The sequence below is a fragment of the Diadema antillarum genome, unplaced genomic scaffold (genome assembly GCF_040938485.1).
Source record: "Diadema antillarum isolate AM-2024a unplaced genomic scaffold, OU_Dant_1.0 scf00000028, whole genome shotgun sequence".
Taxonomy (NCBI): domain Eukaryota; kingdom Metazoa; phylum Echinodermata; class Echinoidea; order Diadematoida; family Diadematidae; genus Diadema; species Diadema antillarum.
The window spans coordinates 2917081-2933387 of record NW_027270917.1 but is presented as its reverse complement, the minus strand read 5'-3'; the positions used below and the strand labels follow the sequence as shown (position 1 = coordinate 2933387).

The 16307-nt window shown below is 38.4% G+C and overlaps 1 protein-coding gene across 2 annotated transcripts in view; it reads right to left on the bottom strand.

The window, feature by feature from the left end:
* Window positions 1-1251: 1251 nt before the first annotated feature.
* LOC139736693 (uncharacterized) overlaps window positions 1252-16307 on the bottom strand; it is a 78790-nt gene continuing 63734 nt past the window's right edge. For both annotated transcript variants that reach the window (XM_071647444.1, XM_071647452.1), the window contains exons 11-14: window positions 11655-11765; window positions 9745-9774; window positions 4954-5049; window positions 1252-1946 (exon numbers count right to left, since the gene is read on the bottom strand). In XM_071647444.1, the coding sequence (XP_071503545.1) occupies window positions 1819-1946; window positions 4954-5049; window positions 9745-9774; window positions 11655-11765 (365 nt within the window). In that variant the 3' untranslated portion in view covers window positions 1252-1818. The remainder of the gene's footprint in view (window positions 1947-4953; window positions 5050-9744; window positions 9775-11654; window positions 11766-16307) is intronic.

Here is a 16307-nt window from a genome sequence, read left to right as displayed (position 1 = left end):
TTTGGTTGATATCTTGTGTTAGGCCTACATTTCTGTCAGCTCGGCATCAGTACAGTAGTCTCGAGACTTACAATAATGATGCCACCACGCATATAGACACATGATCTTCGTTACAGTAATGACGTCATTACCCTATAATGCACCCCAGGATATAGACAGAATGCCACATCAGCTTTAAGGTAAAACAGACCATTCATGGAACTCATCATTGTGTTGATAATTTAAACAATAAATATTCCTTTCTAACACATTTTTCTCATAAGGGGGAAGTAATCACGCTTTTCTGTTGTTTGGAGATTCCATCGAAAACTCCGTATTCATTGTAATTAGGGCGAATGCACTTTAGGCTTTGAGGTGATTGTCATAACCATGTCATACAGTGGAGTAATACTGTCCAGCCACTGTATTTCCAGTGCATTCCGTTCCATTCAACTCGGAAGCATTTTGATCCCGAGAGGGCATATATACCGCAGTGCATAAAAACGACTGCGTGAAAAATCTTCATACTGCATACTCAAAAGCCTGTAAGTAAGCCGGTCTTTTCAATAGCACATCATTCCACCATTCATTTTGCTTTCAACCTGAGCATACCACACTACAGCTATATTCACATACCACTGTCTTTAACATGTCGATGAACCCATAAACACTCATTTGGTAGGTCCAGACCTGTTTCTCATCTGGTCAATGGGACCTAGAATAATAATATTCTCAACATCCATCTTCCAAACTTCGAAACTCGATCAAAACATCTGCGGCCATTGTAAACGTTCACAGGATACAATGTGCGCACCATATTTATAGTACTAACGCTAGTATGTGTACGACACATTGTCAGATCTAGAGATTAATGTCACACATGAGCGTGCCTGTCTGAAAATAAGGAAAAGGAACAGAACTCGAAGTTTCCTTTCACCGTCAGTTTACAAGACAATAACTTAATATGCACTTATACATTCACACAGACTGTCGAACTCCGTATATTCACACAGTTCAGAAGAAAATAGAAAAGTGTTGCCATGGCAATGGTCAGACTTCAGCTGACTTGCAAGGCAGAGAGCACAAAACCGAACATACACCTAGTAAACGGCCCATATAATGAATATATATCAATACCACACTAATGACATGAAACGCGAGGTCGGATGAATACATTCGGCTAGTGAACTCCTGTCATATACCCTCAGCTTCATCGGATATGTGATGTGTTGTGTGTTTTTTTTTTTTTCTTCTTTTCTTTTTTTCCCCGTTGGTGTCTATACTTGGTTGAAATTCTTAATACTCCGAGAGGTTAGACATCGGCATAGCTGGGACGTCCGAACGTTGAGCGATTTCAATCGCGATGATATCGGTGGGAGAGTTGAACGATATAACTTCTCGTCACTCGCTCGGTGAATCCAAATATGGCTGATGGCCGATGGGATGTAATCGTGTTGCAGCAAGGAGTTTTTAAAGAGAGTGATTGCTAAAATAGCATCCAGGTTCTCTTATATATTTCACAGTACATTCCGATAGTTCATATCGAATACGGTGTCTCTCAATATTCGGTGGAATGAACATGGCTTTACATGCACTCCGGCAAATCGATCAGCGACAATCTGATCGACGATCTGAAATCTCATCCCGATAATATCGGACTGTTTGACCGTTCGTTCGTTTTTCCTCATGTATCATCGCCTTCACTGGTTCGGCCACGCGATTCGATCGAGAGGGTATCGAGTTAAACACACAGATATCGATTCCATGATATAGAGAGAGAGTTGGATAAATAATGGTTCACGTTGACACGTAGTTGGTCGTCTGAGAGGTCATAGGTCGTCAGTCGGTGACATCTAAAGCCCTGGTGCAAAGTTGACACGAGAGAGGACAATAATGCTTGACGTAGTCCGAGTTGCCACACTGACTGGTGGCCCACGTGCAATGGGGGGACCTGTCTTGGCACTTCACTGTATACGAAATATCAAAACAAAACAAAGCACAAAGTAAATACTGTTAATATCGTCTGCTGAGCGAAGGGAGGGTGATGTGGCACAGGAGAGCGAGTCCCCAATAGTGTCCCTGCTCACGAATTTCAAGACTATCTGGCCGGATGACACGTGAGAGTTCGTGCCAATTCGTCGAAAACAAGCCTAAACAGTGGACTCCCGTTATAACGAAGTCCTCGGGGGCGGCAATTTTCTTTCGTTATACTATGGACTCCCGTTATCACAAAGTCCTTGGGACCAGCAATCTTTTTTCATCGTATCGAAATTTCGGTATAACCGAACAAAAACAATACAAAAACATATAGAGAATAATGTCGTGTCTGAATTTTTATTTCGTTGTAACTGGCATTTCGTTACAACCATGTTCGTAATAACGGGAGTGTACTGCATCGAACTTTCATTGTAACCGAACAAAAAACAATACAAAAACATTGAGAGAATAATGTTGCGGCCTGAATTTTTATTTCGTTGTAACCGGAATTTCGTTTTAACCGTGTTCTTAATAACCGGAATGCACTGTACCACGTTTGCTCCCACGGTTGACACGAGTGACAAAATAATGTCCAATCACACCTCAAAAGGTGACACCACATTTTCTCCTGTGACACTTTTATTGCTCCTGTTTTATTTTCTCCAATGACTTAGGGTTAGGGTTTTGGTTGTGATAGGGTTTTAGGTTTAGTTTTAGGTAAGGATTGGGATGAGGGTTATGGCTACGTATGTGGGAAGAATTTATGCTTGGCTTAGAGTGCAGATATTTCATGGGATTTATTGTCGCAGGAGCTAAATAAAATGTCATTGAATCCCTTGGGATGACCAATCGATACAATCAGAATCACAAAGGGAAGGATCGTGTCAGTAAATGATGAAATTGTACTGTTTTCCAAACAAAAATAAACCCCTAATGGCTTTCGATAGATTTTCCATTGTTACCGACGATACTATCATTTCTGTGTTATATGCATAATGAAATAAAAAGGTCTCGTTTTGAAATTCATGATTTTGCATTTTCATGAAAAGGCACGATATCCATCACAGATAAGAGGGAAGCGCATTTTTTCGTAAATAATGTTCAGTATCCTGACAGATTTTTAAATATAGAAAATATGTATTAGATTTACAGGTTATTACGAATAATAAAACAACATTTATATTTTTCCCAGTGTCAGAAATATCACCGTGTATTTCGAATAAGCATGTATTTCATTGAACATTGCTCCACATTTAAAGAATACTGTTATTTGAAGATGTATTTCTACCGCGATGTGGTAGGTTACTTTGGAATTTATCTATCGAAAGGAATGTTTGAAATTATTCGTCATATTTTTCTTCTTTTTTTCATTCGACTTAATCACAGTATCTGGAAAAACCATGGCTTGTATTCCACGTTTGGCTCAGGAAGTATCGAGAGTGTGAAATAGCCTACTATAATCCTAGTTAATTTGGCCTTTCTCTTATAGACCGTTTAAGGATATAAGAGAAATGCCAAATTAACTTTTGAATGAAAAAGTACAAAAAGCTGAAAAAAAATACTGGAACGGACTTACAAGGACTAATTCATTTTTAGGGACGATTGTGCGTCTCTAGAGAATTAGCTTCACTTATTATAGTGTGGAACAGAGCGGATTTGCACTCTCTAGTTGTGTGAACATACATCATCAATGAGAACGGATACTTCTTGTTACGAAAGAATGAAATACATAACATGTCGACGGCAGGACCGTGATTGTAAAGATATCGGTCTAAAAAAAACCCAATCCCGATTCTCTTGTATAATTGAATTATTCATGTTCATAATGTTTTTCTCTTTGCGAAAAAAAGAGCTCACTTATTTCTTCAGCTAATTTTTCAAACTTCATAGAACATGTCAGGCGGAAGAAATGATTGTGTGTGTGTGTGTGTGTGGGGGGGGGGAACTTGCCCACTATTTACCGGGATAGAAAAGACACACGTGACTTGTCCCGCACGTGGAGACGGTGTAAAAACAACCCCTTCCCCCACATCGAGAAGTCCAAGGCAAACGTTGCAAAATCGTATCATTAACTGTCCATAACTAAATTATACCCACCCACTTTTGCGATTGATATCCTATTTTTCTGTCGTGATTCGCTGCTGGAATATGACGCTAATTTGAACGTACACTCTTAAGCCTCACCCCCAACCCCATCGCGATCGATGGAGTGGGGTTTTTTTTAGAAAAGAAGAAAAAAAAAAGGATGGATAAGTGTCCCTGATCTAAACTGATCTGATATGTGCACATTTTCTGCGTTAGATAATCATCAAAATCAGTCAAGTAACAGTACTTCAATCTCGGGTCTTTTTTCGGACTTTTTTTTTCGGGACATTGCCGACTTGTGAGTCGTAAAATCACAGAACTGCCAAACTGCATAACAAATTGGTCACCTGATGGATGTAAATGAACACCCGAAAGACTTGCATATGGGGCAGTGAAGTGTCTGCGGGTATATACAACATATATATATATATTAATTTGGTTCGAAAATATATCCCAACAGTTCGTGACCTCGGTGCAGAACAACGACACAAATTATAGTTAAAGAAAAGTCCACAAACTATTTCTTTTCTTTTCAATGAAAAGTACGTGCCATTGACTTGTCACACGTCAAGGGTAGTATCTTTTCCCCCCCGGCTTTCCAAAGAGGTAATTCAATTGCTCTTTCATTACGCTGGAAAAGCGTAATTTTGCGGAATTCTTTCTACCCCCCATGTTTTATTTTCTTTACATTGTTTTTCTGCCGCGGTGTCACAAACTGCCGCAGGGTTCTCATCCAGCGATATACAGCGGCACAAACACTTTAACAACTTTTTCCAAACTATTGAAAGGATTGTCCGATTTTCCTAAAACTTTCATTGATGTGTTTTATATATTGCTGCATTCACTCAATCCACATGGATATTCGGAAAAAAAAGTTCCCGCCAAAAGCCTCATTATGTCATGTATACTCACAAGAGCAATCGTCCCCGTAGAATCCCGGCGCGCAGTCGCACTCACACTCCATACCCCGGAGCGTGCCGCCATTATTGCACGTTGTCCGACAGTTTCCTGAGCAAAAAAAGCACGGAGAAACCAATATCGTTAACTGAAAATTCTTACACAGTCTAAACATCCACGTTACGAGTCTTTCTCCTCTTGATTATCTACGTTTACATGGCTGACATCTCATACTACAGAAACAAACAAACATACAAACAGATACGGCAAAAACATTAGACAAACTTAACCTAACAAAGAGTGATCCTTGTGCTGTTGAACGGGATCATTACATTGTCACATTGTGGAAATGCTGACATCACAAAAACAGGTCAATTTGACCACAATCAGATGAATCAACAGACTATTTTAATGACATGCCGACGTCCAGTATCTGATACTACATAGTGTATCTGACAAACGCTTTCCTAAATCAATTGTCAACTGTTATTTGCTACATATGTCAACGACCTAGCGGAATGCCTCAATGAATGTAAGGTGTCCCCGTATGCTGACAACACCTCCAATACACTGCACATAAGAATACTGAATCTGTGGCTGATACTCTCAACAAGGATCTGGAAGCAGTAAATTACTGGCTTAAAGAGAATAAACTTGTACTTAATGTAAATAAATGTGAGTGTTTATTGCTTGGAACCCAAAACGTCTATAAAGTGTATATCATTTTAATGTGCATATTGAATCATATGAAATAAAATGAGTAACACATATTACATATCTTGGCGTTGTTATTGACGAACATTTAAATTGGGATCAGCATATTGGAAAAATATCAAAGGAAAATAATAAGTAGAATATATTTATTGAAACGGTTTCGACCTTATATAACACAACAGACAGCATTGATATATCATAAGAGTATCATACAAGGAAGATTTGATTACTGTGATGTAGTGTGGTCAAATTGCACTATATAAAATGTTGATTTATCAGATTGCAAAGATTACAAAATCGGGCACTGCGTACCGTTCTGAAAGTTATTGGAGGTAATCTAACATAATTAATATATGATCAATCAAGTACATCTACTATTGAAATAAGACAGAGACATAGAATGTTACATGCCCATAGCAAATTGCTCATGGGGCTTATCCCCAAAGTCTGTGTGAGTTGTTTTCATTTAAATGTACAAATCTTTTTTTTTTTCAGACGCAATATGTTAAAATTTAGAGTCATGTAGACTTTCAACTTATTTTAAACGTAGAAGTTTACAATAAGGGGGATGTAAAGTTTGGAATGATCTTCCAGATGATATCAAGATTATGGGTTTTAATAATTTCAGGTTTCATTTGAAACAGCAGCAGTTGTAGTTTGATATCCACTCCATTATAATCATATTATATCATATCAGTATATCATAAAGTTTCCTACTATGTTAAGCAATGAGTATTATTGACATTTGTTTTCTGTCAAAGTCTTGTCAATGTCTGTATTTTTTTTTCATGTGCTGTTATATGAAGATATACTTTTCCTCTTTCTTTCTTTGTTTTTTTTTCTGTTTTGTTCTTATTTTCAGTCATTGTTATACGCTGTTACTGAATCTATGTTTCGTTCTGTTATATTGTATACATGCACGGACTTCCAGAATAACAACCGATGGCAGAGCAAGTTTCCTTTTTATTACCGTGTTGAAATAAAATGAAAATGAAATGAATGAACTAATGAGTCGAAATTGGGTGAGGTTGAAAAAAAAAAAACCATTAGGAATGACTGGTACCATTATTTAGGACTATGAGTTCTGTCGCCAAAATGATGGGACGCTTCATGCTCTCAATCAAATTTCGGAGTAGATAAACTATTTTATGTACTGATTCATCATGCTCGTGGATAATCAATGTCGACACTGGGATGGGAACGTGTTATAATGGGGGTGTTTAATGACACAATAAAGCTGCAGAGATAGAAAGAAGATGGAGAGGGGGAGGGGAGGGAGAGCGTCTCAGCTCGTTACGCCGCCGACAAGACAGAAAAGAGGCATCCGAATTCCATTAAAGCGCTTAATTAATGCGCCTTGATGACTCGTTGAAGAACAGGTGATTTGGACCGTGAGTCTGATTAGGCTACACATCCACCATCATCAAACTGACTGGCCTGTTTCCAGGCTTTACTTTTATCTATAAAATGAGGAAGTTGTATGACGTAATCTGCTCTTCTTTTCTTCTTCTTTTTTTAAGATAAGAATTAAAGGCAAGCTGAAATTCATTGGTTTTTTTAATTTGCACTATTGTATTTTTTTTTAATTCTCCGTTGCCTAATAAGCATATCTCCAGTCAAACCTGGTAATAAGGCCCAACTGTTCTAGGTCAAATCACGGCAACAGGTGTTGCCAAAGAGCAGCTCTTTGCTTATTCCATCAACCTTCAGCTACAACACATCGTGAAATAATGCGCGTATACAAGATCATGTTTTCGCCTTGTTCTCTACAAATTTCATTTGCAGTCTTTTTTTTTTCAGTACAAAATGAAACGTGATCTCCTTTTATAGGAGTCCTCGATATTTATCAATTCAGATGTAGTCAGATTCATATTCATACATATATATATACATATTCATATTCATACATATCACTATTCACATTGTTTGGAAGGTGCATTTTGATATAGGAGACACGAATGGTATTGTAGGAAGATATATAAAGAGAGAGAGAGAGAGAGATTGACAGAACGAAGGACAGAAGAATAAGGAAGGTGGTGGAGGAGAGAAACGAGATGACTGAACGAGCAAAGGATAAAAGGATGCTGATGTGGAGGATGGGACATAAAACAGAAAATCATTGCACATGCAGCTGTTCAAAATGTCATTCATGCCGAAGAGTGTAGCCATAACTTTGAAAAAGAAAAATACACTCCGAAACGTCTCTAAATAAAAGATTTTCCATCCACTGACGTATAGGATTGCTTGGAAGATATTTACGGCCTACTGTGTGATATGTAAAAGAATAAGGACGCACCCAAGACTTCGTGTTGAAGGTTTTCCCCTCTTTTTGGAATTAACAAAGTTTAAGGTAGAGATAATCTTTACAACTTAGACAATAAACGTGAAAGACAGGCAAAATTTACTGTAACAAAGATTAAAGCATGCCTACTGTTATTGAAAATTGAAGATGCATTACACTTTATCAGAAGTAGACATTATGTTTTACGCAAGAAACGATATATTACTTACTGCTGAATTGAATTGAATTTATTTGTAAAGCATAAAAGCAACAACAACAAGGAAAGACATTGATTAACAATCATGACAAGCACAGAGTGACGACGTAACTTTGGAATACATAAAGCTGAAGGGAAGCAGCCAACGAGGAATTAAAAGTTTCCTTAAAATCTGGCCGAACCAAATAACCAATTAAAAATGCATCGGTGGTAATCACTTTCATATTTATAAAAAACGAGATGAACAACTATACAGATGTTTAAAAAAAATACAGCATGATACACAAAACCCTACATTTACATTACAAAGACAGTACAAACACAAAGTGAGTTATAATCATTAATTGAAATACTGTAATGCCAGCCAAGCACGTCAAGAACTTAGGAATGATAATTTTGTATAAAATTCCCCTTAAGTTTATGTTTAAATACATTAAAAGAGGTAAATTTACGAATATCACCTGGTATTGAATTTCATATAAGCGGACCTTGATAAAAAACAGATTTCTGAAATAACGATGTTCTTACTTTTGGCATGTGAAAATTCTCAGCGTTTCTGCTATGGTATTGATTGCCATATTCATTTATAATAAATGAATATGGCAATTTAAAGTGAAATAATGCAGCGTAGAATTGGGTAAAAGCTTTCTATGCCATAAAAATATAAGATTACCTAAAATATACTTATATCTATCATACAACGTTAAAATCTTTTAGGTATGAAAACTTGGTGAAGTGTGAGCTAAATAAGTAGAATGGTTGATAACCCTTATTGCACGTTTTTTTAGTTTAAAAAGTCTGTCGAAATATATATTTGCAACACAACCCCAAACAGAAAGGCTATATTCTAAAAAGGGCGCAATAACTGCATTATATATCATTTTGAGTACAACGGTGGTAGAGATTTAAGTCGAAAAAGTATTGCAATATCTTTTTGAAATTTTATTGCATATAATATTTATATGATCTCTCCAAATCAATCTATTATCAATTGTGATTCCTAAAAATTGCAAAGACACCTCATGTTTCATTTCAGATCCCGCTAAATATATAGTTATATCCTTGACATCGACATTTCTGCTGGTGAGGATCGTTAAATGTATTTTACTTGTATTCATATCAAGAGTTAAATGTCGGCATGTTAAGGGACTTTAAGTCAAAAGGAACTTGTGTATACGATCTAGGTTCATAACATGCATGCCTTCACCGCGGAAAAGGCGGTTACATATTGACGGTGGCTGATGGGTTTGGCTGAGTGTCAAGAACACTTCAATCTCTCTTTTCTCATCACCGGGTATTTTTTAAGGCAAAATCTAGATCATATCAAAAGCAGGATAAATTAAGGTGCCAAGTCAAAAAGAAAAAAGAAAATGGTCAAAAATGGAAAAGCAACTGATACTAAGCTATAACACAAGGCCAAATGAATACAAAGCCAGAAAAATTCGCAGCTTGAAACTTTCGCAAATCGCCACTGGCATTCAATGCATCGTGTGGGCAAAACCGTTCGTGTGCATCTTTGCTCCTCGCGAAATTCGCGAAAGTTCCATGCGCGCGGAAGATTTCTGATTTACAATAATTTAATGACGATTATTACCTGCTCTGACTACACCGTTGACGCTGACTTCTGCGGGGGGGAAAAAGACAAAACAAAACGAAATGAGGAAAGAATGACAAATAAAAAATGTGCGAGTTTCAGTTAAAGTGTTTCTAAATGTAATGCGACAGCGATAGTTAAGACGTGTCGACATACATTCAAGTAAAAGAGCACAATAAGAATTGCATACAAGAATAAAAATTAAAAGATATAACAGAACAGAAATGGGCAGAATCCGTCTTCCACTCTTGTCTAACGTGACGTCATCTCGGAAGGTGATATCATTCTGAAACCAGGTTCCGTTATTGAACCTTCTATTATACGCGGTCCAGTTGTTTGCCATCATTATCAACTTGTAGGGTTTATCATGACATATTTAACAGCTATGCTTTTTCACAGAAGTTCGATGGCAACTTACTGTTGCCAGAGATATGATATTGATATCGAATGTTTTGAGTTGCCGGGTTTTCGCAATATCAGCATCATAAGGATATAGAAGAAGTTTAAATTCATCGGTATTCAACTCGTACATGACAAAGCTGCTCTCAGGTAAACTGAAGTACATGTATTTCTTCTACTTCTACTAACATTGTAACTACTACTGCTACTATACTACTATTACTTATTCTTTTATGTACAACACAGACTTCCCTGCACATGGAATCTTATTTGCAGATGATATTCGCAACAGAATAATGAAGTCAATAGCATTACCCATCAGCAAAAAGAGCAAGAAATAATGTAATTGCGTTTTAAGCTGTGGTAAGCTACCCCACCTCTTTGTTTGGCAACGCCTACAGTATTCTACATTTAGCGTCAATTTATTGCATTTAACAGCGTGACTAGGCATTGAAAAATTTACATACAGAGCGTAACAGTTTGAAGTCGCAATAATATGAGGTTAATCATTTTCATGGTCTGTTATATAATGGGTAAATGGGCGCAATACGACCCTGCTAATAATTCCCCCTTTTTTTTTTGCATTTGTTCATTTACATATCTGTTCATTTCTTCATATTGCCAATTCCCTATTCGTTAACTTATACCATTGTGAGAAGCTCGTTGTCATGTTTTTAAATTTAGATATATGTGTTCATGTTGTGTGTTTTTAAATTCAGATATTTGTGGTCATTCTTGCAAGAACGCGACTGAACAGACTTTCACTATTATAGACTTTAGCTTATCATGGTGCCATCATCGTAACCAACTTTGATGCAGTGACAGAGGTACATTATCTGTTTGGCAAGTTGGGGTGATGAAGCGTAAAGAAGCTCGACTTAATCAAAAAAGGAAATCCGAGATTACATCTGTGTTTAAGATGGTCTCGGCCGGGATTCCGCCCCCTCTCTCATGCATCGCAGCAGCGGAAACTCTGCGAGGGAAAAACAGCTACGCGCAGGAGGGGAAAAATCAGCGAAGGGAAGGAGGGGCTAAAAGCCAATTTGTCAGTAGATCGCTCGAGTTATAGGTGAAGCTTTGAAGATAATAATCGAAGAAGCCTTTTGACTTTAATTGCAGCTATGGCCTCCAGCCAGAAGGTCATGGAGAAGGCATCCATTCCTTGATGTAACATTTTTGTGCTATTCATTTACAGCCATGCAAATTAAACCAGATACCCCTCTTTAATATAAGTGGGCTACTTTGTTTCTTAATCAGTGTCTCCATGGGCCATGAATATTTGTCTTGGTATTAATAGATGATCTGGGAACTAATCTGGCACTATAACCCACTCAAAAACAAATAAAACAAACTTTGATTAGAATAACAACAACAAAACAACCTTAAAAAATCGATAAATACTCAATCCAATCAGTTCATGAATGGACGTTCTTCTGCTTGACTAGAAAGATGGATGAAAATAAATATGAAGTGACTACTGGTCAGTTGGAATACTGGTCAGTTGGACTTACTGCAGAGTCCACACATGGCTGGGCAGTTGTCCAGGACATACGGGTACTCCTCAGTACACCACGGACTGAACCATCCCTTGTTGCAGAGGTCGTGTTTGTCTTCGCAAGTTTCTGGATGTGACAAAGAAAAACAAAACAGAACAGCGTTCGTCACGATATGAATGGTCTAAAATAGTGATCACCAATCGCTGATACACGATTATTAGGCAGTATGGAAGGGAAAGAATTAACTGTAGATCTTGTCATTTCCTATTCAAGTTTCAATATCAAGTTTCCATTGTATCTTCCCGTGCACGTATCTTCATCAAATACTTTTCATAATATGAAACAGATAAAAGAAATCAATCTGTATTATCTGCATGAAATCATGATAGAGTTGGATAAAAACAAGTATTGACGTGTTTCACAGAATCATATGGATGGGTTGTGGTTGCTTAATCGAACAAGAAGGATGATCTTGATAAAGAGTGTGCACCCCTATAACTTTCCAATGATAATTTTTTGTGTCAATTTAGCACACACAAAAAATGCGTTTTTTATGACAGCGCAAAATGCCACCTCCAATTTGATTAGGAGGGTTTCAGTATCTAGTTTTGATGACAGGCATTGCACGATGATACACGTTGTTGTTGATGATTGTCTTTAAACTTTCTATTTTCCGTCGGAAACACATGTCAGCGATCAGACTTCAATTTGTAACGTTTCCCCGGCCGTCTGGGCGCCATATGACACAAGTCTAAACCCCCAAACTCCAGCTGGGATTTGGCAAGCACGACCCCTATCAGTTTCCACCGCTCTGTAATGTTTGTTTGGAAGCTTTCCATTGGATTCCTGCCGCGAACTGACTAATTCCTTCTTCCACACCACATCAGGGATAACTTTAACTTCGGCATGATGGAGCGACTGAGTTCAGGTTTAATCAGAACGCCCGGAGCTTGTTAGTTCACCACAATGCTAGGGAACGCTACTTCCATTTCAGCATCGGCGGAGCCGATCCTTCCAGATGATTAAAAGGAACGTGGGCCGAGGTCTCAAACGCAAATTAAGGATTACTCGGACTGATTATGTAAGTTCATTTCATTAATTAACGCGGGTGATTTGAAAGATGAGCAACGGAACATCGGGGATTAGCCTTAGACAGATTCCGACAGCATCAGGATATTTATTTAAATGCGATGCCAAATTGATCTAGGAACTGTGTTGAATCCTAGCTATACCTCCCTCCATTCGATGCCAGTTATATAATTAAGACTTGCAATCATTTACCTAGGCACCTGGTTGTCCGTTGTATTAAATTTTGCCTAGGTACCTGGCTGTTCATTTTATTTTCAGTGCTTGTGCTAAACTTGTAGTTAGTAGATTTCATCATGGAAATCTCGAAGACTCGTCATTTAATTTCTCAACGCTATGAATTACGAATCAGCTCGTTTGCTCTTTCTGCTGCTTTCAGTAATCAACATAATTTGAAGATAAGAGAAGGATAACAAGGGATAACAAATACACTATATAAGAGATGAATAACTTCTCATGGCTCCATGCTATACTCACAACCCACTGGCGTCATGCCACGAAGACATGTTAACCTGGCACACATAATATACTTTCTATCTTTGAAGCTGGAGTTTACACAAAACCAGGCTGAATGAAAAACAAAGACCAAAATCAGCGAACGGCCCCCAAATAAAACACTATATAGGGAAAAATAATAGTGGAACCTGTATTTTATAATTATGAGCTAGTAATGTTGATTTATTTCCTATATATTGGTGAAGTTTTCGTGGAATTCCAAATTATCTTGTCAAGGTTCAAGGCGTGCTCCAATCACTCAGCTGATGTTTACTCCAAGATGCGACCAGCCATTTCCCGTCCATCGAGCGATGGAATGGAGAGCTTAAATACACGGCAACAAACTGCATGGTAGTCAGTACCAAGCCAGACGTGGGCGTCTGCTCTGCTGCTGGTCGATAAAAGATGCGACCTTATAGCGTGGCTACAAATCACGCAAAGTGTGACAGTTCGAAATCATCAAGATTATTATGTGTACCACTGTTGAGCCGAGGTTCAAGTTCGCTCCGCAGGAATGCGAGATGGGTCCTATCAGTTTAACCCGTGGCGCTACCACGCGTGGCTGGAGGTGTGTGGCAGCACGTCCCTGACCTACATTACACCCGAGTATGGAACAATCATGGAAAAAAAAAAAAACGCGCGTAAATAATCATACGGCGACAGAATTATTAAGAGAAAAGGGTAAGGTCTTAGATTGAATGTTTAGCACAACATCCAAATCTAAAACTAATAGATTTCACGGAACATACGTTTTCACTGAATGTGAACTCGGAATATCGATAAACGGAATCACGATTTGCTACACCAACAATGAGCGCGCTTAGATGAATTATTGTTTTCAGTCTCCAACGAAGAAGAATATTTGGCGCTTGTTTTATGCATCGGAGCCCTCATGATTAGCGGCCTTGATGAGCCCTGTATGTCAGGAAATGAGACCTGACAGCTTTGATGACTCCGGTTCTTAACGTTTTCGAGATGAATTGAAACTTGCTGAGAGGTAGAGCGGGGAATCGTCAGTGCAGGTATCAAAATGACACAGTATTCCTTGTCAATGTCTTGGTTGAAGAAAGAAAGGAACTATGAAATAAAAGCGCTGTGTGTTACGCATTTAACAAGAACAATAAGCATGCAACAGGCGGTGACGTTAATAACATCATGCTATTTTGTAATATGAACTCATTTTGTTTGCATTATTAACACAATCACAATAGTTGCCAAGGCGTCCACATGTAAAGGGGATACAGGTAGGTAGCAGGGTGGACGCACGTACATCATTGAGTTTGGTTGAGTGTCGGTAAAAGCTGAGTGTGGTTTTCATTTCTGTTGCTTGCGATTGTTTTATTGACGAAAAAGACAAAGTGTTACTTTGAACACAAAAATCATTGACAGTCGCTTTGAATATATATCTTCACGCCAAAAGATCCATCTCAGATCTCAATAAACTGAGGCCTCTCCCGTATATGTAAATATATAATTCATTAAGCGATTTCTTAAAGGGAAGAACGGCAACATTTAGTCACTACAACTCGATAAGCATCTAGTCAACAGTACCTGACCTCTATCTTTGCAAGTCCTCAACCCATGACTGTTTGGAATTCAGGACTTTTTCTTAACAAGACTTCCCTGTGGATATCAATGCCAGTAACTGTGGATGCCTCCTGCAGATCATGCTGCGTTGAAGAAGGAAAAATGTGCCCTAAAAAGTTCTCCTTTTCTTCGCCAAAAGTAAATGCCAAATTTTGTTTGAAATTCTCACTGGCAGGAGAAGAAATGAAGGACTGTAGGACCCATACGTGCTTAGCCCTTTTCAGGTGGCAAACATACACACACAAACAAACAAATAAACACAGAGACATACAGACAGACGGACAGACAGACAGACAGACATACACACACACACATGATAGAACCATACACATACATTACATACGAGTAATAATAATAAGTAAGGTCTGATCTTTTGAAACTCCTGCATCTGTCCGAGACGATCAGTCCATGTTTTGGAGACAGACTCTAAGTCCTTGACATTTCACCTGCCCAGATTCATTACTGTTTCAAGCCACCTCACAGTGACTCCTATCCTGCTACGTACTTCCTATAGCTTTCCAATCCATCTGCTCGGGTTTCCACGGATGCGCACGCATTTTACGGATTCCGATTATTGGCGTATGTGAAAGGGACATATCTGTCCCGCAGCTACTACAGTGGCAAGTGGTAGTATATTATTATTTTTTTTTTGAAAAATACAAAGGCTGCTCTTTCTGGTGAGAAAATCCACGAATCTGGCATCCATGCTTTTAAGCTCTCCGAAGAGGTAAATCTTAAGAGTAATGGTCTGGAATAGAATGCGTATAAGATCTGTAAGCCGTCAAAATGTTGAATCAAAATCAGCACGTTAGAAAAAAAAAATCACTCATATAAACATAAGCATTAGGTCTTGGAATAATTTATTACATTTAATTAGAAAACCCGTTCTTTTTATTCTGTCGATTCTATACTGCGAGTTACCTCACTAACAGACCAGTCAAAGACTTAGGACCTACGACTTTACTTCTTTATGTAAGTGATGGAACATTTTATTCCATTAAGTGCTCTCATCATAACTATATCTTAAATTATTTTGTCAAGCAACTGACGCAGCTAGATAAGCCCCGGCACACCATGTCATAATATGTGTTCAAACGGCGGGTCATCCTACGAGCTCGGCACCCGCGAGTCATACAGCCCACGAGCTTCACACGAGGGAAGGCCCACCAGTTCGACACTAGGCAAAGAAGACACATGAGATCGACACTACGCAAATAAGGCCCACGAGACCGACACTACGTACATTAAGCTTCGTAATGTAATGTCGGTCTCACGGGCCTTTTTTGCCTACTGTATATTGCCTATTTTGCTGTGTGACTCGTGGGTATCGAACACGTGACGTGCATCCGTTCAAGCAAACCCATTTCACTGATAAAGCAGAGGGGTAGATTCCACCTCCATGGATATAGTGTGGCAGTTAACCGTATTTTTTTTTTTTTTTTTGGTGTGTACGGTTTTCACCACAAGCAAACGTTCCGAGATGCATCAAACATACATTGT